General features: G+C 44.6%; 1 protein-coding gene across 6 annotated transcripts in view; it reads right to left on the bottom strand.

Moving 5' to 3' along the window:
- The window catches only part of zfpm1 (zinc finger protein, FOG family member 1), a 292,105-nt gene that overhangs the window by 35,611 nt on the left and 234,178 nt on the right, over positions 1-22,316 (bottom strand). For all 6 annotated transcript variants that reach the window (XM_072518070.1, XM_072518072.1, XM_072518067.1 and 3 more), the window contains one exon: positions 7,027-7,129. In XM_072518070.1, coding sequence (XP_072374171.1) covers positions 7,027-7,129 — 103 coding nt within the window. The remainder of the gene's footprint in view (positions 1-7,026; positions 7,130-22,316) is intronic.

Here is a 22,316-nt window from a genome sequence, read left to right on the forward strand (position 1 = left end):
AGCGCACCCGCTTTTTTTCGGGCCTCGCCGAGGTTGCACTTAGACTCATTTCCTGCAGGAAAAGATCAGGGCGTCATTTTTAAATGCCTCCCCAATCTCTCGACCACTCACTGCGGCCTCCAGACTCTCTCTCTCTCTTCCGCCCCCCCCCCCTCCTCCACTGCCTCAACTTACTGATTAGGTGGTCCTCGAACCCCTCCTCACCCCACCTCATTAGAGCAGGGCACTCTGGGGCCTGAGCCCAGGCACAGACAACCTGGCACCTGGCCACCTTTGGCACTGCTAGTGCCACCTGGACACCCCGGCAGTGCCAGGCTGGCATCAGGGGTGCCAGGTTACCACTGTCAAGAACCTGACCTTCTGGGGGACTCTGATTGCTTGGGAGACTCCCCCAAGTGCTATTACGCCTGCTCCACGTTTGTGGAAACCAATGCTAAACAGCACTATGGTGAAGTCTCCAACACACGGGTGTTCGATCCCGCACTTTGTGATACTCCAGCGAAGACATATTCAAATGAGGCTAACTACTCACTTGAATGTGCAAATCTGGCTCCCGCCCAGTGAGGACGAGATCCAGATTGCAGCACCTTGCGAGATCTCGTTATCACTCGAGGTGTCCCGAGCATAGTATATCTCGCAAGAGGCCTCTCACGAGATTTACCGGCCTCGTCGCGTCACCTAGTCGGGCGTGAGGAGGCCGTGCGATCACACTCATAGGTTGCAAGTCTCCGGCCATTCGCTGGCGGCGGGATTCCCTGGTCCCACTAGCAGCTCAACCCCCCCCGTCCATGCGTTTCCCAGCAGCCTGGGGTGGCTTCAATGGGAATTCCCATTGAGAGGCGGGAGCAGAGCCGCCTCCCACTGCCGAGAAACACATCACTGCCAGGTCAGAGAATCCCGACCATAGTTTATCATCGCAGAGGAGAATAGAAGAGGTGGACACATTTCTGGAAGACAAAATTACCAAAGGACATGGAAGCTAGGGTTTAGGAGTGATTTATTGAAATGGAAACAACTGTCTTCAGTTTGTACAGTCCTATGTCCCGCAGCAAGTTTCAGAACATTTGGTCCTTAAACAACTTGGGGGGTGGTGGTGGTGGTAATGGGGACAGTGGAGGGATGGGAATTGAGCATCTGTACTGATACATCACAGGTAATCATGGTCTTTTGAGTTAATTGACTGCATTACCGAGTTAGGAAGGTAATTCCCCAGAGCTCGTTTCCCCAAACTGACCATGGGATGTATTTATCTCCTCACAATTTAGCATTACTGTTGATAAGGAGAGGTGGTGCATGCAACAGCTAACAGGCATTCATGGGCCTGACAGCCTCTTCTTTCATGAGCAAAAAGCAAACAAAGAGTTTTAGAAAAACATAAAACTACCTTGCTATTCATAGTATTGTAAAGGAAGGAGGTAGCCCATTCCAATAAATGCAATGAAGCAGCGACCAGCTGCAAAAAAATGTGCTAACTGCTGCACTTATTTCATAGAATTAATTAAATTTATTTAACAAAGTGCTACAGACTAATTTTAAAATGTACACATGTTCAAAGAACAACAGGTTAGGTCATGAATGGTGGTGGACACTTAAAGAAGTAACAGGAAGAGGAGGTTCCACAAATATCCCCATCCTCAATGATGGGGGAGCCAAACCCATCATTGCAAAAGAGAAGACTGAAACATTTGCAACAATCTTCAGCCAGAAGTGCCAAGTGGAGATCCATCTCAGTCTGCTCTTGTTGTCCCCAGCATCTCAGATGTCAGTCTTCAGCCAATTTGATTCACTCCACGTGATATCAAGAAACAGCTGAAGGCTAGGGGCCCTGACAACGTCCGAGCAAATGTGCTGAAGATTTGTGCTCCAGAACCTGCCGAACTACTGGCCAGGCTTAGTTCCAGGACATCACAGCAAGGGTTCCTCAGGGTAGTGCCAGAGACCCAACAACTTTCAGTTGCTTCTTCAATGACCTTCCCTCCATCATAAGGTCAGAACTGGTGATGTTGGCTGATGATTGCACAATATCCAGCCCCATTCGTGACTTCTCAGATACTGAAGCAAAATGTGTCCACATGCAGCAAGATCTGATAGTCAGATAGTCTTGATAGTCTTGATAGCCTTGATAGTCAGAGGCTTTTCCCCAGGGTAGAGGGGTCAATTACTAGGGGGCATAGGTTTAAGGTGAGAGGGGCAAAGTTTAGAGTAGATGTACGAGGCAAGTTTTTTACGCAGAGGGTAGTGGGTGCCTGGAACTCACTACCGGAGGAGGTAGTGGAGGCAGGGACGATAGGGACATTTAAGGGGCATCTTGACAAATATATGAATAGGATGGGAATAGAAGGATACGGACCCAGGAAGTGTAGAAGATTGTAGTTTAGTCGGGCAGTATGGTCGGCACGGGCTTGGAGGGCCGAAGGGCCTGTTCCTGTGCTGTACATTTCTTTGTTCTTTGTTCTGCACACCATTCAGGCTTGAGCTGATAAGTGGTAAGTAACATTGAGGAATTGAACAAACAAATGTGATATAAAATAGTTCAAATATTAGTTACAGTAATGTGGATGTGATCAGTCTAATAGTAGTAAGTTCACAGACAAAGGATTTCAGAAAGCATGGCAAGGATGGGGAAAAGGAGGCCCAGGGTTAAGGAATGCGAAGTGAGCCAATCAGGATGTATGGCCAGGTCAGGAGGGGTATAGGATGACCTATGGGAATCTTGTATGTGAAACTTGATGCCATTTGAATGTATTTGCAGAGATCTCTTTGTCTCCGACCTCATTCGGTTCCTAGGATTTCAGAAGACAGCTTGTGTGTTCTGAGGCTCATTATGAAGTGAGTCAGACTTGCAAGCGAGTTAAAATAAATAATACTATACCTACAAATCCATCTAGAGTTTTATTGAGGACAGACTGACGGGTAAAGAATTCAATAGTCAACATTTGCACCACACAAGTGCCAGGCAATGATCATCTCCACCAAGAGAGAATCAACCATCTCCTTTTAACATTCAAAGGTATTCCCATTGCAGCATCCCCCACTATCAACATCCTGGAGGTTACCATTGACCAGAACTGCACTGGACCACCCATTAAAATGCTATGGCTACAACAGCAGCTCACAGGCTGAGAATTCTGTGGTGAGTAACCCACCTCCTGACTCCTCAAAATTTGTCACTATCTACAAGGAGGAGTGTGATGGAATACTTTCCACTTGCCGGGATGAATGCAGCTCCAACAATACTCAAGAAATTTGACAGCATCCAGGACAAAGCAACGCACTTGATTGGGACTCCATTCACGAACATCAACATTCACTTTCTCCATCACCGATGCAACACTGGCAGCAACTCACCGCAGTTCTTTCAATAGCATCTTTCAATCCCAGAACCTCTACCACCGAGAAGAACAAGGGCAGCAGATGTATGGGAACACCACTACCTGAAAGTTCCCCTCCAGGTCACTCACCATCCTGACTATATCGCCATTCCTCCATTGTTGCATTGTCAAAATTCTGGAACTCCACCCCCCCCACCAGCACTAAAGATGCACCTACACCATATGGACTGTAGCAAGTTTAGGAGGCAGCTCACCACCACCTTTTTAAGGGCAATTAGGGCCGGGCAACAAATGCTGGCCTAGCCAGTGATGCCCACATCCCGTGAATAAAAATATAAAAAAAACACATTGGACAGGATTGTCTGCTGCCCGAATCCCTTCCAACGCCGGAATCGAAGGCGGTGCCGGTTTTCAAGTCTCCGTCCCCTCCGAAATGGCGCCATCGCGTCGCGTGCCGTATGCCTTAGAAATGGCGTTGGCGGGATGGCATGTGGCGCAGTGGTTAGCACTGGGACTGCAGCGCTGAGGACCCGGGTTTGAATCCCGGCCCTGGGTCACTGTCCGTAAAGAGTTTGCACATTTTTCCCATGTCTGTGTGGGTTTCACCTCCACAACCCAAAGATGTGCAAGTTAGGTGGATTGGCCGCGCTAAATTGCCCCTTAATTGGAAAAAAAGAAATGGCATTGGCGCTCCCGCGATGCTACGGCCCCGATGCGCTGTGTTCCCAACCACGCAGTTGACGTGCGCTCGGAGCAGTTGGGAAGCCGGCGTGGTGGCTGTGGACCGTGTCCAGTGCTGCCACGCTCGGCTGGGATCTGTGCCGCTGCCTGGGGGGCTTCTGTGAGGGCTGGGGGAACTGGTGGTGGGATCGCATTTGGCGGGTCGGGTCTGCGCACGATGGGCGCTATGTTGTATGTGCAGCCAGGGACCTGGCCATTCTCCGGCTGTTTTTTACAAGAAAGACTAATAAATTAGCTATTATAAACTAAAACATCTTTTAAAATATAAGCAGTGTCCATATTTTGCTGTCCATGCATTTTTTGTCACGCCCATTTGAATTAGGTTGGTCATCAGACTGCAGCAGCAAACCATTTTTTCAAGTAACAAAACTTGTTTTGTACAAATCCTCAGGAAGCTCATCCATCCGGTGGTCAAAGGAAGGGATGGAAAGTCTTTTGCACCTTATGATGGAAAGTTCCAGACTGATATCCCTTTGTGATCTTTCCACATGATCAAAGAAAAAAACTCTTTAATTTCAAAATAGAATTGATCAGTGCTGGTTGGAGAACTTGCCCAAAGACAAACCACCTTATATTATGATCTGAGCTGTCCAGTCATTGTCTGCATCACACGTGACAAAAATAGGACAATGTCTTTTGCTTAATATTTGGTGAAAGACAATCAACTGAGATTCATTCAGACTGAGCATCCAATGATGCAAAATGCCTGGTTAAGGAAAAACAAACTAATGTTTGTATTGACTCCTGCCCATGTTGTTTGGAAAAAGCTTTTCATAAAATCTGGTAAAATACTTATACAGGTAAAAGCTCTCCAGACAATTATAAAGTTATTAGTTTATGATAGTGCTTATGCATATAGATAAAGAAAATACATAATGACTACTTGAAAACGAATAATAGAATTTGCAGAGATGTAGGAGATCAGAAGATCTGATTAGAACACTGGTGATTTTAAAAGTTATTGGGCCATAATTTGTCGTAATCGTACCTCTAATGGTGTATGTCGTTCGTTAGATTTGGCCTTGCACACTTGGGTTTTAACATTTTCTTCGCAGCATGTTGCTGAAAGTGGGAGCTGATAATGTGACAGCAAGGGGAAAGGGGCATTTGCAACCCAGGGCAAACAGTCAACTATTCAGATGGAAGGATTGTGAAATAAGCAGCACAGGGACTGAGAAGAAAGTGCAACTTAAAGTGGGTCAATTTAATCATTCAGATTTTGGAGTGAAACGACGAGATTAACAGCGCACAGCATTGTTAAATTGGACAGAAACTTCTGATGATTGCACATGCAGTTAAACATGGAAATCCGGACTCTGCCCGAGTTGTGTTGCTCTTGAAGCTGGATGAGAATGGTATCTTGCTGAGAAGCTTGCCATTGAAACACATGGGTACGGTGTTAGGTTACCATACTTAAGTGATAAATACCCACAAACTTGCCAGAAAAAAAGTGATGGCTTGTCTATTTCAGTGCAAGTAAATTTTTATTGCTCTGTTCAGTCTTAACTGCTGTTAAACTACTTGCTGCCACGGAAAATTAATGTATACATACATGTGTGGTGTCCCACTCCTTCAGATTTGTATTAGTGTTGAGATTTAAAATAATCACATAAATTTCACTTTATCTTGCCCTCTTCTATCACTCTTGTAATCCCTTTTTCTTTACATCTCTATTTTCTCTGTACCTGATTTGACATTGAATTAAGTATTTAACTGCCACTTCCTGGATATATTGCTCATTAACCTTCATGTGGGCTGATTAAGGAATTACACAGTTGGTTGTCCTATCGCAGAGCCTTGTTGTGGGCAGAACACTTTTTGGTTCTCCAATTACATCAGGTTCCAGTGCAAAATGCCACGGTATTTCTGTGGGCAAATGTAAATATGACAAATGACATGTGCCGTTCATTGGCTGCTAAATGCAACATCTAGTCCAATGTTGAATCAGATATAGAAAAAGAAATAAAGAGAGGGAAAGAGAAAAGAGAATGAGTGGAAAAGGGCAGAAAAAACTAAAATGATTAAAACCTGAATGAATGAAATGTCGCACTTGCAATAGTTACATTTCAGTGCCTAAGGGGTTGATTGGCATTAATTAATGCTTAAGATGTCATTAAAAGGCTACCAAGACTCAGAATTACTGACTCAAATTGCTCTGGTGAGTTTAGCTCATATCTATTATATAAATAAAGCAACTTTGCACCAACTCAGCCATTTCAATGAAAGGACAAAGCATTTTAGATGCCAAAGAGCTGAAATAAAAACTGAAAATTCTGGAAATGCTCAGCTGGTTTGGGAACATCTGAAGTAGAGAGAAACAGAGTTAGTGCTTCAGGCTGGTGACCCTTCACCACAACAGCAGTTCTAATAAAAGATCAACCAAAAATTTTAACCGTTTTTCTCTTCCCACAGATGTCAGACCTGCTGAGTATTTCCAGCATTTTCCACTAAAGCAATTCGGACTTCAGATGCTGTTTTTTGCAAAGCTGACAGTGGGGTAGCCCACCTAGGACAGCGGCATGTGGATATTTGTGTTTCACCGGGCATGGGTTATTCACTTGAATTTTCTGTACTGTTTGTGCATTAATAACGGCAAGTGGCATTAGCCTCACTGTTATTCTGAGAGCAAAATCAACCCACTCAAGCATAAGGTTACTGGTGGCAGATGGAGAGATGTTCAATTAGAAAATTCCCCCTTCCGATGTATAGAGTTAGTTTCTGCAACAGCCTAATTTGTACTTTCAATGGAGAAATGCAGAAATAAAACAGTTCATTCTTGACACACAAATATTATGTATAACTGCTTACAGGGTCTTATTTCCCAGTTGGCTTGATAATTGAAAGTTTTCCTTCCTAAAAATGTTCAAACCATCAGAAAAGCAGTAGGTTTAACCAAAACGAAATTGAGACAATACAATATATTCCTTAAAGAGTTGATGCAAAGAACACACACCTTTGCAGTCGATGGTGCAATTGGCCGATTCTTCATTCACCGTTACTTTCAGCTGTCTTAACCAGCACCATTTGTCTTTCAACTGCAGAGTCGCAGTCACACACTGAGGGGAAAAAATAACTAAGTTTAGGAAACTGCTTTCGTATTTGACTATAGCTTTTGACCTAAATTTGACAGATTGCACAAAATGCAGCACTGGTTGCCATTTTTGTTCATACAATGTCTATGATCATGAACCAATTTAGATGACTTTAGCATGCATGTGAATCAATTTTATTTTGGACTCATGCTTTTGTGTAAATGCAGGATAAAATCCAGGTTCGGGTGCCAACATAACATAGTGCCTTTAACATAATTAAACATCCCAAGACACTGCACGGGAGCACTATAAAAAAAATGACACTAAGCCACATGGAGATATTAGGGTACATTATCAACAGTTTAGCCGAAGAGCTAAGTCTAAAAGAGTGTCTTACGGGGATAGGGATGTAGAGACGTGTAGGGAGGGAAAGGCAGAGCTTAGGGCTTCGGAAAAGTGACCAATGGTGGAGTGATCAAAAATCAGGATGTTCAAGAGGGCAGAATTAGATAACTGCAGATACCTCAAAGGGTAGTAGAGAAATTTACAAAGATAAGGAAGGACGAGGCCATGGAGGGATTTGGGATTTGACTGGGAAGTGAAAATTCCAAGAATCATGACAGGATGCACTACTCAATCATGATGTGCACAATTCCTTTCACAGTGCTTTCAATATCTTTTAAAAATCCAGTTTATCCGCCACTATTACTGAAATGCTCCTACAAGGGCCTGCATCTTTGTACTGGAGAATGATTAATGAAAAGAGATTTCTAGTTAAAAAGTCTAGTAAATATAAGCAAGCACCACATAACAGAGTTTAAGAGATTCTCCAGCTTTGATAAAAAGTCATTTGGAGGCTAACAAAAACCCTTCACAGTACACAACAAAACTCTCAACCACAAGATGGCACCAATGATGGATTTTTCCTCTTAGATTTAGTTAAGTTTTTTCTCCTGTCCAGATAACTGTGACAAGATTTCATAACTCAGAAATTCAGCCAGATTAAATGAATAAATTGATCTCCACTTAAAAACATTATAAAAACAGAGAATACTTTCTAAGTTGAGGTCATCCGAATGGAGTGAAAAAAGATTTCTATCCAGCAAGATTAGGTCTACTTATGGTAGATGTCGGCGTATAAGTCAACCTTTGATCCCTCAAAGAAACCCTCTAAAAATGGGGTTCGGCTGGTATAGAAGCGAACTGCCATTGTGTGCTAGTAGTCGCCATCTCTGTGGTCCGTCATGTGCGGGCATGTCTTAAACCCATGTGCATCTTTGCATTACAGCCCATATAACCTGTTTGATTCCTTACAACCAGTTATAAGGTACCAATTGGTCCATTGTGGGGTAAAATAATTGAGACTGACTACTAATGCAAGTATAATATGTCATGGCTGAAAAGGGGAGGAGGAGTCGACTTATTTGCCAAGTTGATGCAAAAGCATGATTTTTGGGGCTGAAAAGTGGTATTGGCTTATACTGGGTGAACTTTTTTGGTACATTATCGTGCAATAAGTACAAAAACATACCACAAGCAGGGTATAAATTACGTAATTTATTTTTAAAAGTTGCAGCAGCAATGAAGGCGACCATGGACCCTCAGGTTTTACAATGGCAGCGCTTCAAAGTATTCCTGCCAAAAGCACTTTCAGTGTAAATGTTGTAAGCCCAATGGCACCCTGGATCCAAATTCTCATGGACCTTAAAGGCACAGCTAAACATGGTCCGATTGGACCACGATGGGTCGGATGTTGGGACTGGTGGTACACCGGAGAAAAGAAGGATTTGGATGCTTACAGGCTGTTCGGATTCTAATGGCAAAGTATATGACTATGTCCCTACCATTTCAGTTCATACCTTATCCCAGGCAAAGCAGCAAATTTAGAAACAGACTGAGTTTGACGTTTTAACAGTATCACTATAGTTACAAAAGGAAACGCAGTCCTAGGTATTGAATTTGATCTGTCGAAAGATAACTCCATCAATGCCTGTTATGTTACTATGTATGGAAGTTAAATGTTAAAAAGAGAAGTCGACTGTTCCTTCCATTAAACCATACAGAGTTTACATCAAAATATATTAATGCAAGTCATCTTTTTGACACAAGTTTTCACCTGGTAAAAGGTTACAAGGAAAGTGCAGGGAAGGTGGACCAGGTGGATAGTTCACTCAGAAAGCCAGCACCGGCAGGAGGCTGAATAGCATCCTATAAAGAATCACATCAATTCCCCATGACAATCACTGGCATTACCGTCACAGAATTCTTCACCATCCACATCTTGGAGGTCACTATTAATCGGAACCTAACTGGATCAGCTAAGTAGCTATTGCAGCTATAAGAGCAGGTCAGAAGCTGGGCATTTTGAAGTAAGGTGATTCATCACCCTCTTCTCCATCCCTCAACGTCACATGTACCATCTGTCTTTTAAAAATATTCCCACTTGGTCAAAATCCTGGAACTCTCGAACATCACTATGAAAATACTGACGTCAACTAGCTGCTGAATGAGACCAATACATTCTCAAGGAGAATTAGTGATGGACAATAAATGCTGAAAACTCCAGCTGCCCATATCTGATGAACAAGGAAAGAAATTTGATGTTTCTAAGGTATGAATAATGAGTGGTGCACATAGGCAGAACTTTTTAAAAAATATAAATTTAGAGTGCCCAATTCAATTTTTTCCAATTAAGGGGCAATTTAGTGTGGCCAATCCACCTACCCTACACATCTTTGGGTTGTGGGGGCAAAACCCACGCAAACACGGGGAGAATGTGCAAACTCCACACGGACAGTGACCCAGAGCCTGGATCGAACCTGGGACCTGAGCGCCATGAAGCAGCAGTGCTAACCACTGCGCCAATGTGCTGCCCTTCACATAGGCTGGTGAGCTGTGTAATGCATCAACATTAATAAAAGCTCTCCTCACCATAAATGCATCTAAATGAATATGTCTCTATACTTTGCAAACCTAGTTATTTTCTAGTCTCTTCTATCTGCTTCTGAAATTACTCAATGCTGGACAATGATGCTGACATCTGCAATCCTGAAATCTTTCACATCCTTTTCCTATGAATGTTAATGATTGCGAAAATTTTAATCTGGGATGATCCCTGAGCGGTTGCTGAGCTTTTGATATGAAATCTAATTATTCAGCCTCAAACCAAGAGCTGCAGTCATCTCTGAGAACTCATCAGTGCAGTAGCCAGAGTTCAAAGCCAGATGCTATGCCCAACATACACGGCACAACTGAACTGTTTTATCAAAAATAATGTTGTTTGTCAGCTAAATGCAACTATATTTCAAAAAGCAAATTATAACAGATGCTCAAGAGAACTTTCGATTATTTTTAAAACCAAACCTTAGCCAAGAGAGTCAGTAATTGATTTGCAACTATCTTTTTAACTATTCTTAATCGGGCTAGGATGGGCGGGGGTAGAAATAAATTCAATTTAGACAAAGACTTTGGTTGTAAATTTAGATAATTACTTTCCATAAGAAACTGAGCAGCCATGGATGTATGAAATTAGATAGACTGTCCATTGTCTGATGTTGCCGACACTGGTATGCAGTAGGATCTACTGGTAGCCTGAGATTTTTGGTAGATGTGATTTCAGTCCAACTATATTGAGTTATGCACTGACCTACTTGCAGCTTAATAGCCTCCTGCCTGCTACTGGATTTCCAGAGGCCACTGCAGCAAGATTCTAATGAGAAGAATCCACAATTTAGATGCTCCAAAACTAAATACTTAACATTATCTACATATGCATCCTGCTGAATTTCCTTGTTGTTTACATTAGCTACCAAATATTAGTCCATCAGCATTAAATAACAGAATAACCTATTAATTGTCCACTGGATGTGGGCGTTCAGGATTTTTGATTTCAGTTCAATTTTCACATACAATGCTTCTACCAACCCATCTTCAATTGCCTTCTAATCTGGCTTTGCAATGGGCATGGCAAACCCAAGGTATACATGGAAGCTAAAATGAAGCACTGAGCTAAAAATATATTTTAACAGCCGGGAGATACATTTTTAAAAGTACTAATGTATGTATACTAAAAAGCCGTGGAAGGGAAAAATCTTAAATAAAAATAGAAAACGCTGACAATACTCTGTCTGGTAAACTCGATGGAGAAAAAAGCAGAATTAATGGGCAGAATCTCACCGCCATAGTTTCTGGCGAAAGGGTGGGACCATTTTCAGGTTCAGAACTCAACTGTCGCATTAGAGGGCCTCCAGACACTCTTTGCCAGCTCTCACTCCCAGAACAATTAGGAAGGATGGTTTGGGGTGGGCGGGTCATCCTCTCAGGATCAGGAGAAGAATTTCTGATTAAAGAGACCGAACACGTTTCGGGGAATCTCACCAGCATTTGCATTTTTCAGGCTGCAGCAACCACAGGAATGGAGAGGACACCTGTGAAGGACCCCCCAAAAAAAACCCTACCATGGGACTCTCACCCTTTTCTGGATGTCTTGCTGAGGGCCTGCATTGAGGTGAGCTCTCCTAAAGAAGGAAACAGGAGGAGGCAGTGGAGGAGGACATCCTCTCCAACTAAGCAGACATGGGTGGAAGTGGACAAGGATGCCAGTGCAGGAATGCATTCTCTTCAACATGACCACAGCCTAAGTAGAGGATGAAGGATCTCAGGAGAGTAAGACGGGTAATACTTTCACGTTCCAAGCCCCAAATTCTGACTTGCTCAGCATTTTCCTGCACAGCACACCTTAGGTTAACACACTTTACAGCTGCATTGATTCCTCTCCATGCAGACACCTCACATCCCATGTGAACAGTCAACACTCAGCCTATTGCCCTCTTGCACACATGCCACATAGGCGCCCTTCACAAATGGTGCCCTTCCCTCCACTGTAAATACCAGCAGTCACACCTCTTCAGCTTCTCTCCCTGCAGGCGAGGAGAGCACACAACTTGGCAAATGGCAGCGATGTGGCATGTGGGGGAAGGTGTAGGGAGAGATACGTCCCTTGTGAGATAAACTTATTGGCCAATGGCAAATTCACATCCAACTGGTTCTGTAGGAAGTTCTACTCGTATCCGGATGTCCGCAATGACCTGCCGTGAGAACCAGGGCCCCTTAAGGCACTGGTGCTTCAGCAAGTTGAGAGAGTTGGTCCCCTGCCTGTTGACCCCGTTTTGGGCATCTCATCCCCTTCCAGGTGAATTTTAGTGTCCATCCCTTGTCATGTGTGGGGTATGCAGCTGAGGAGAAGGCAGCCAGTGCTGTTGTTGGTGCTGGTGCTAGGGCAATTGTCAGCGGTCAGACCTCTGCCCTTGACCCATGGAACTGGTGGATGATAGAGCTCCAAACGTTGCTCCGATGTTGCTCTTGGACGGTAGCAGGGTAGGGCATGTGAAGGCAGGTAAAGTGTTCAATGGGTGTAGTGCGTGCCAAGCAATTGGCAATCAATTTTTAAACAGTGAAAAGTACTCTCTGACAGAAAGTGTGTTTTGCAGAGCAACATCTCACCTGGCCATAACGGGGGCTCTTGTGTGACTGACCAAAGCCTTCCAACTCATCAGTTTCACTGAGGAAGTTCTTTGCATTCGCCGTCTCCAACCTGCCCTGCTAAAGATGCACTGTAGGACTGCTACGCAGTTGGGAAGAGGAAAACCAAATGCAATGTGACTCCTAATCACTAAATACTTCAATTTTCTTCCTGCTTCAGTCATTTTTTTGGGGGGGGGGGGGGGGAAGTGGCAAGGCATGTGAATAGGGATGTGGTGGGGGTGCGAGAATCAACTTCATGACCAATTTACCCTTGGGTAAGATGGAAGGTGGTGGGAACATATCAAAAATGGCCCAATGCCATTTTCTGCAATTTTCTCAGCTCTGATCCTTCGTTCTGGGGAAATGTACTTGGAGACCGGGGGATCAGAGTGTAAAAGGAGGACTGAGAAATTAAAATGCATCCCACGAAAGGTATGTGCAATGAAATTAATTGGGAATACTTTATAAAAAGGCAGCACATATCACACATAGTTGGAGGAGGAACATAAGGAAGGGGAGTGCGTCTTACTAGTGGTGCTGTGCATATTAGCTGTATGGCAGTATGCAGATGCAAATTAACTTTGTTATGCAAGGCAAGCAGGAAAACACTGGTTACCTCAGGCTGATCAGAGGTTACTGGATTAGTTCTTTCAAATGGACCAGCTCTTATATGTGAATCATACAAATCTTGTTAAAAGGCATCTTTGACTAAGATTGTAAATGATTCTTCAGAATCCCATTAAAAAAATTATAACATTTGGCTGCATAAGAATTAAAATTGAGTTTACCATAAAGAGCAACATATTTATTAAAAACCTCAGTTGACATTTTTGAACATGACTGTAGTATAATGATCATGTCAGAGTGTGTGAAGAAAATCTTGCTGACTGCTGAAATAGCGCAGATTACCAACAATTGCCTAAAATAACACCAGTTTCAAGATATAAAATCATGACTTGGAAAGTTACAAAAATTTACAATAAGAAAAAGTGACTACTCAAGAATCTACAGTATGAAAAATTATCTACAAATGTATGCCAATTTTAAGTGCATCTTTTAATTTTGACACACAATTTGGAATTTCTAATACAGTTAACACCATCAGCTCTTCAGTCAAATTATTCTCAAGGTTCAAAACATGGCTCTGTTTTACTGGTTCACAAGGGATTCCATATTTTTAAAAGAGTTGAAGGAAAACTATGACAGGAACATAGTGTTGGTAATATTAACCAGGCTGTCTCAAACACATATCATACACAAACATGTTCCACACCACATCTTTATCATCTGCTTATCACTAATTTATCAGGCTTCTCCTGATGCACTAGAGCCTCAGATGCTTAAAACTTGCTGAGCTGCTTAATTTATCACACTTTGTAATTCTGGAAAGCATCCATCAAACAGTTGAGTTTCTTTAGAAGGAAAATAAATTTTTAAGAGTTTTGGGGAAACTTCACAGATAACACGAAAAGAACATTTAGCTGCAATGTAATATCAGAAAGTTGTGATACGAAGCAACATGCGTAATCAAGCAACGCAAACAGGAAAACAGGTTCCCAAAAGTGATGATTGGAGAACTTTAACGATTAAATCTTGAAAAAAGATTATCTTTAGAACCATTGAAGTAACGCTTTTGGGTTAAAAAATGAAATGCACATAAGGAAAAAATTACAAAATTGCCAATAATTATTCCATTACAGAATCAGAAGATTTTCTTGACCTTATTAAGCCATAGCTGCCAAATTAACACAAGGTGTCGTATGTTTTCTTCTTTTGAGCAGCAAGTAATATATTACTTACGTTACTGGGGAAGGTCAGTTGTGTTTTGAATGGAATGTATATTTAGAAAATATACCCTGTTACAGCAAGATGTCTCTTTCTTTCTGACTGCACCATCACAAACTAAAACTAAATACACATTGTACCTCAAGATGAAACCAATTATCTGTGTGTTTTTAAAATATTTGTTCACGGGATGTGAGCAGCGCTGGCAAGGTCAGCATTTGTTGCCCATCCCTAATTGCACTTGAACTGAGTGGCTTGCTAGGCCACTTTCAGAGGTCAGTTATGAGCCAACATTGCCATGGGTGTGGAGTCACATGAATGAATGAAATGAAATGAAATGAAATGAAAATCGCTTATTGTCACAAGTAGGCTTCAAATGAAGTTACTATGAAAAGCCCCTAGTCGCCACATTCCGGCGCCTGTTCGGGGAGGCTGGTACGGGAATCGAACCGTGCTGCTGGCCTGCCTTGGTCTGCTTTAAAAGCCAGCGATTTAGCCCAGTGTGCTAAACTGGCCCCTAAACATCCAAGTAAAGATGGCAGATTTCCTACCCTGAAGGTTTTTACGATAACCGCCGATCGTTTCATAGTCACCATTACGGAGACTAGCTTTATATTCCAGATTTATTAAATGAGTTTTAAACTCCACCAGCTGCCGTGGTGGGATTTGAATCTGCGTCCCCGGATAATTAGCCTGGGCCCCTGGATTACTAGCCCCATGACATTACCTTGACTCCTCCTTCACCCTCACAATCAGATAACAGCAAAAGGGAACAAAAATCTCTGATCATCTGTATATTACTTACATACTTGTGTTAGGGAGTGTTCTACTGTGCCTGTTTTATCCCTTTATATTCTGTTCTCCCTTTCCCACACATTTGGGGGCAGCACAGTAGCATAGTGGTTAGCTCTGTGGCTTCACAGCTCCAGGGTCCCAGGTTCGATTACTGGCTTGGGTTACTGTCTGTGCGGAGTCTGCACGTTCACCCTGTGCCTGCGTGGGTTTCCTCCGGGTGCTCCGGTTTCCTCCCACAGTCCAAAGATGTGCAGATTAGGTGGATTGGCTATGCTAAATTGCCCTTAATGTCCAAAAAAGGTTAGGTAGCGTTACGGGGATAGGGTGGAGGTGTGGGGATAAGGTGGAGGTATGGGCTTAGGTAGGGTGCTCTTTCCAAGGGCCGGTGCAGATTCGATGGGCCGAATGGCCTCCTTCTGCACTGTAAATTCTATGATAAATCTACATTATATATTTTCACTTAATTAGGGGTTTGTAGCTCGTCAATATTGTGCCAATTCTAATTTGGCCTGTTTTCTGTGAAGGCAGAAGGAGGAGACGATGTGAAATACATAAAGGTGGTCTGAAATTTAGAAAGGAAATGATTCACTGCTGTTGTGTCAATTGCTTGTCGGCTGCACACCCACATCGAGACAAAACACCTAGACTCTTTTAGCAAATAATAATTTGGAACCAAGCAAATTGTGTCATTTAACAAAGGCAGTAAATGCCTCTTCAGGTAAAAGAAATAATTAATATCTATCACCAAGATGTCATGTACCTATATTTACAATCTACAAACTCTGTAATTGTCTTGTCAAGAACGAGCTTCTTACAGCTTTGCTTTGTTATAAAGTTACAAATTGTTTATCAGGATGTTGAAAAGCCGACATAGTGCCTTCTGTATTCTGTTTCTGGTTGGTACTTCTGATTAATTGTGGATGTAGCTTCTTATCTTCCTTTTGGAAGAGTTCAATAAAAAAGAAGGTTTGAAAACCAGCAATGTGCCACTCTCTGCCGTCTGGCTGAATTTGTCCTCTCACTGAACAAATTCTCCTTTAACTTGTCTCACTTCGTCCATATCAAAGGCGTGGCTATGGTAACCCGTGTGAGTCGCAGTTTTGCCTGTCTCTTTGCGGGGTATGTAGGATATTCCTTGTTCCAATCCTACCAGGCCTCCTCCCACAATCCTTGATCAGCACATCGGCAACTGTTTCAGAGCCGCTTCATGTTCCCATCTGGAACTGGAAAAATTGATTAATTTTGCTTCCAATTTCCACCCTCCTATCACCTTCACATGGTCTACGTCTGACACTTTGCTTCTTCCTTGACCTATCTATCTCCATTTCTGGGGATAGACTGTCCACTAGTATCCATTACAAGCCCACTGACTACCACAGCTACCTCAACAACAGCTTTTCAACCACACATCCTGTAAAGACTCCATCCCGTTCTCCCAGTTTCTTTGCCTCCGTCTTATCTGTTCCGATGATGCCACTTTCCAAAATAGTGTCTTCCTTCTTCCAGAATCGTGGCTTCCCACCCACTGTGGGTGACAGGGCTCTCAACCGTGTCCGACCCATTTCCCTCACCTATGCTCTCACCCCTTCTGCTCCCTCCCAAAACCAGGATAGGGTTCCCCCTTGTCCTCACTATTCACACCACCAAACTCCTCTTCAAAGGATCACCCCCAACCAGTTCTGCCAACTCAAGCATGATGCCACCACCAAACACATCTTCACTCACTCCCCCTGTCAGCATTCTGTAGGGACCGCTCCCTCTGGGATAGCCTGGCCCACTCCTCCATCATCCCAACACCTCCTCCTTGCTAACCATACAAAGCCCGAAACACTCTTTTCAGGTGAGGCAGCGCTTCATGTGCACCTCCTTCAATCTGGTCTACTGCATTTGCTGATCCCAATGCAGTCTACTACACCTTGGAGAGCGTAAACGCAGGCTGGGTGACCGCTTTGCAGAACACCTTCAGGCGGTCCGTCCGCAAGCTGGATCCAGACCATCCTGTCACTTGCCATTTCAACTCACTGTGCTGCTCTCCATAGCCACATGTTCATCCTTGGACGTTGCAATATTCCAGTGAAGCCCAATGCCAACTGGAGGAACAACACCTCATCTTTCGATTAGGCACTTTACAGCTTTTCAGATTTAACATTTGAGTTCAACAACTTTAGGCCGCGAACTCTCTCCTCCACCTTCACTCCATTTTATTTTTTTCAATTTATTTTCATTTCTTCCATTGATGCATTTTCCCTCACCATCATCTCCCCTCCCCTCCCCCACCCCACTAAGGCCACCTGCTCCCGGTTCCAAGTTGTCCTTTGACACTGCTTACCTCCATTCTGCCATGAGCACATTCTGATCTCTGTGCATCACTATCGGCACTCTTCTTAATCATCATCACCGTCATTCTCATTCCCCTTGTCTTTTCCTCGTCTAGCTCCACCTATTGCTGGCCTTCTAACCCAATGCTCTCTCTTTCTCTCTCCCCCCCCCCCCTCCAACATCTCCCACAACAGTATAAATCTCAAAGAACAATACAGGATAGGAAGAGGCCCTTCGGCCCTCCAAGCCTGTACTGGTCATGTACCACCCTCAGCCAAAACCTTCAGCACTTCCTAGTGCCGTATCCCTCTATACCCATTCTATCCAAGTATTTTTTAAAGATGCCTTTTGAAAGCCGTTAATGTATCTGCTTCCACAACCTCCCCTGGCAGCGCATTCCAGGTACTCACCACCCTCTGTGTAAAACATCTGCCTCGCACATCTCCTCTAAACCTTGCCCCTCGGACCTTAAACATATGCACCCTAGTGACTGACCCCTTCACCCTCGGAAAGAGTGCCTGCCCATCCACTCTCTCCATGCTTCTCATAATCTTGTAGACCTCTATCAGGTCGCCCCTCAACCTCCATTGTTCTAATGAAAACATTGAGTTTATTCAGCCTCTCCGCACAGCTAACACGCTCCAAACCAGGCAACATCCTGGCAAGCCTCCTCTGCACCCTCTCCATAGCCTCCACATCCTTCTGGTAGTGTGGAAATCATCCTATTTCCAGTTCTCTCTAGCTTTGACAAACCCAGACTCAAAGCTCCATTCTCACTCCACAGATGCTGTCAGACCTGCTGAGATTGTCCAGAAATTTCTGTTTTTGTTTCAGGTTCCAGCACCTGCAGTAATCTGCTTTTATATCAACGCGCTCCAAGCTATTATTTTCCTTCTCACTCTACCCATGTACTGGCCAGTGGCAAGACTTGATGTGCCTGTTGCTTATTTGTCAACTAATGGATAACACAGGAAAAGCTGCAGGGTTATTGCCCATCTAGTTTCCCTGAGAAGGTAATAGTGGGGCTTCTCCTGGAATGATTTCAGTCCTTGCTCTAATTGTGCTTGATGGCAAATTCCAGAGTAGTGGTCTAGCAACACTGATCCAAGTTAGGATGGTGTGCGATTTGAAGGCGACTGTGTTCCCACAATATTCTTGCTTTTGTCCTTCTTGATAATGAATACCATTGAGAGGGAGCTGCTATTGAAATAATCAAGTTGAGTTGCTGCAGCTTAACCAGTAGATTATGCATTACAGTGCACCAGTGAAAGAGGGGGTGGCTATCGAGTCCAGTGGCAGGAACACTGGTCAAGTAAAATGCTGGCAAAGCTTCTGGACTGTGATTATGGCTGCACCCAAACAATTAAGTATTCCAACACACTCCTGTACTGAGCACTCCAGATGTGGCGAAGCTTTAAGGAGTGTGGAGGCGAGCCATTTGTCATTTGCCTGCTCTTGTAGCCAGTTTGTCAATATATCTGGTTCAATTCAATGCAGCTGCTGGTCAAGTCAACACTGCCTCGGAAGATGTTGATAATGGAGGGCTGGGCCCATGGTGGGTACATTTGAACATCAAACAGTGATGACTGGGCTTTCTTTTATTTGAGATGGTCATTACTGAACATAATTGTCACTTGTCAGCCAAAGACTGGACATTTTCCAGGTCCACTTGTAGGCGAGGAGGAGCTAGGAATAGAACTGAACACTGGAACTGCCAGGAAACATCCCCATTTCTGACTGCAAGAAAGAGGGCAATAGTTGATGAAGCAGCTAATCATAGTTGTGCTATGAAGAACTCTGCATTGATGTTTCGGAGCAGTGCTGTTTGGCCTTCAACAGCCACAATGATCCTGATTTGACTCGAGTGGAACTTCAGAAACGTTATGGCTCACTTTGCCTTTGCCCCTGCCCCTCTTCCCCCCCCCCCCCCCCCCCCATGCATTTCAGTTTTGCTTAGGCTCTTTCATTAATACTTATCAAATGTCACCTTGGTGTTAAGGGCGGTAACTCTCGGGGTGGCGGCCATGGAGTGAGTGGTCGCACATTTGGCAGCTCCCACTTGAGGGGTTTTATTCGGTCCTTTTCCCCGCTTGCCGAGTGGATGCTTTGGAGAAAAAAGGTGTAGAGGTGGTGGAGGAAAGTTAAACTACACTGGTGAGGTTGGTGGATGGATCCGCGGACCAGAAGTGGGTCTAGAAGGGAGGAGCTGCAAGAGCAAGAAACTCTTTTGTAACTCAGGGAAAGATGGCAGAGAGCAAGGGATCGGCTCACCCAGCTCAATGGTCGACGGAGCAGTTGGTGGACTTTCTGAACGAAAAGTTCAGTCAACAGTGGAGGGAGGCTTAGGAGGAATTGGCGAAGGTGGTACACCCGCTGAAAGCGGGGATCGACCGTGTGGAGCTGAGGCTGGAGACCCAGAGCCAGGTGATCCAGAAGATGGAGGAGGTGGTGGGGGAGCACTAGGAGCAGCTTACCTCATTGGTGACCGAAATTGGGATGCTGAGGGATACCCAGAAACGGCTCAAGGAGTAAGTGGAAGATCTGGAGAACTGCTCCCAGAGGCAGAATTTGATAGTAGTGGGGATCCCAGAGGGCATCAATGGAGCGCCTGCAGGTTCTTGTGTGGCCAAAATGTTGGATCAACTAATGGGGGGGGGGCATTCAACCCGCCCCAGGAGGTCGATCGGGTGCACAGGGCGCTGATGAGGAAGCCGCAGGTCAATGAGCCGCCGAGGACGATGGTGGTGAGGGTACACCGGTTTTTGGATAAAGAGAAGAGCTTGCGGTGGGCCAGGCAGACAAGGAGTTGTACCTGGGAAGGTAATGAGCTCCGGGTCTATCAGGACCTGGGCATGGAACTGGCAAAGAGGGGAGCTGTATTCACCCGGGTCAAGTGCAAATTACTGCGGATGCTGGAATCTGAAACCAAAGAGAAATTGCTGGAAAATCTCAGCAGGTCTGGCAGCATCTGTAGGGAGAGAAAAGAGCTAACGTTTCAAGTCCAGATGACCCTTTGTCAAAGCTAAACGACAAGAGAAAGTGGGAAATATTTATACTGTGGAGTGAGAATGAAAGATGAGTCATAGCCACAGAAGCCCAGGGAAACAGGTTGCTAAAAGCCACAGAAAGAGTGCTAATGGCAGTCCCTAGAGAGAACAAAAGGTGTGAAAGGCCAAACAGCAGAGAAACTAATATCAGAGGGTAAACTGTGACAGATGTAGATGTGGGGGTAGGGGAAGGGGGAAGCAAAGGGGAGAAAAGGTAAGGAAAGGTCGATAACATGTACAGCCCCCGATAAAATGCCTCAAATGCACCATTCATTTTATCCGGAATCGTCACCAGGCCTCCTGCCTTGTCCTTAAACTGGGCTATCATCGTGTAGTTGCCTGCCACCTCAGCTGGTGAGCTAATAAGACAGTTGGCCTTCTCCCCATACTCTTGAATGCACCGCGTTAGGAATGTAGTTGGTCCACCACCTCCCCAGCGAGACCAGATCGAATTCCACCTGCAACCTTTTTCTCTCCGCTAACACCCTGTTGTTGGAGCCATAGAGTACTGCTGATCCACTTCCAGAATTGAGTCGACCAACCTCTGTCTGTCCACCCTCGCAATCTTTTCTGAAATGAACTCCCCTCTGATCACCACCTTCAGTGCTTCCTAGAATGTAGAGGGTGAGACTTCCACATTTTGTTTGAACTCTATCTACATAGTTCCCTACAGCCGAGGCTACCTTCTCGCAGAACTCCTAATCTGCCAGAAGCACCATGTCCAACCTCCTGCATACACATAATGTGGTGCATGATCCAATATCACTGTGGCAGTATACTCCATCCCACAACATCCAGGAGTACTGATTTCCCCACCATAAAAAAAGTATATTTGTGAGTATGCATGCGGTAGATGGAGGAAAATTCAACCCGATGTCTAAACCTCCATGGGTTCCACGCCCACGCCCCCTCCACCTGCTCCATACACTCTACCAACTTTTTAGCCATCCCTGAAGTTACTAAAGGCTTGGGCCAACCTGCCTATCCTCGTATGCAACATGCAGTTGAAATCGCCCCCCATGATCAGCTGATGAGAGTAAAGGTCGGGGATGGCCGGCAACACCTTAAAAAAAATCTGTGTCATCCCAACTCAGAGCCTAAATGTTAAGTAAGGTTACTGCCGCCCCCGTCAAGACCCCACTCACAATCACAAATCCTCCGAGGGTCCAGCACCATACTAGTTGCTTTCAACCCCTCTCAACTTCGAATCAAGTTTGAGTGGAACGCCTGCCCCACCAAACCCTTCCTTATTCTTGTCTGATCCCTAAACCTCAAATGGGTTTTATGCAAGAAAATTACATTGGCTTTCAAGCTTCAAATGCGCAAACACGCAGGATCCTTTGAATGGACCATTTAACCTCCTCACATTCCATGTAATCACCCTAACGGGAGTCTTTGAACCCCGTTTCCCCCCCCCCCATTAGGATCCACCATAGCCACTTTGTGAGATCCAGCCAGATCTAGGCCCATGTCAGCTTCGGGCTCACCCAAAATGGTCACCACTGTCACCCTCTCCCAAACCTAACCACAAAGATACCTGCATTCTTCTTTCCCAACCCTTCCCTCGACTTCCTAACCACCACCCTCCCGCCTGTACCTCTTTGAACAGTCAACCCATCCAGCCAACTCCCTCAAACACCCTACCCACCCTCCCCCGGACAATGAAAACCCAATCAACCTAGGTGTGCTGCCTACCCCCACCAACCGAACCAGCCCACCCCACCCTCCCCCATGCTACCCAT

Source organism: Scyliorhinus torazame, chromosome 10, assembly GCF_047496885.1.
Source record: "Scyliorhinus torazame isolate Kashiwa2021f chromosome 10, sScyTor2.1, whole genome shotgun sequence".
Lineage (NCBI taxonomy): Eukaryota > Metazoa > Chordata > Chondrichthyes > Carcharhiniformes > Scyliorhinidae > Scyliorhinus > Scyliorhinus torazame.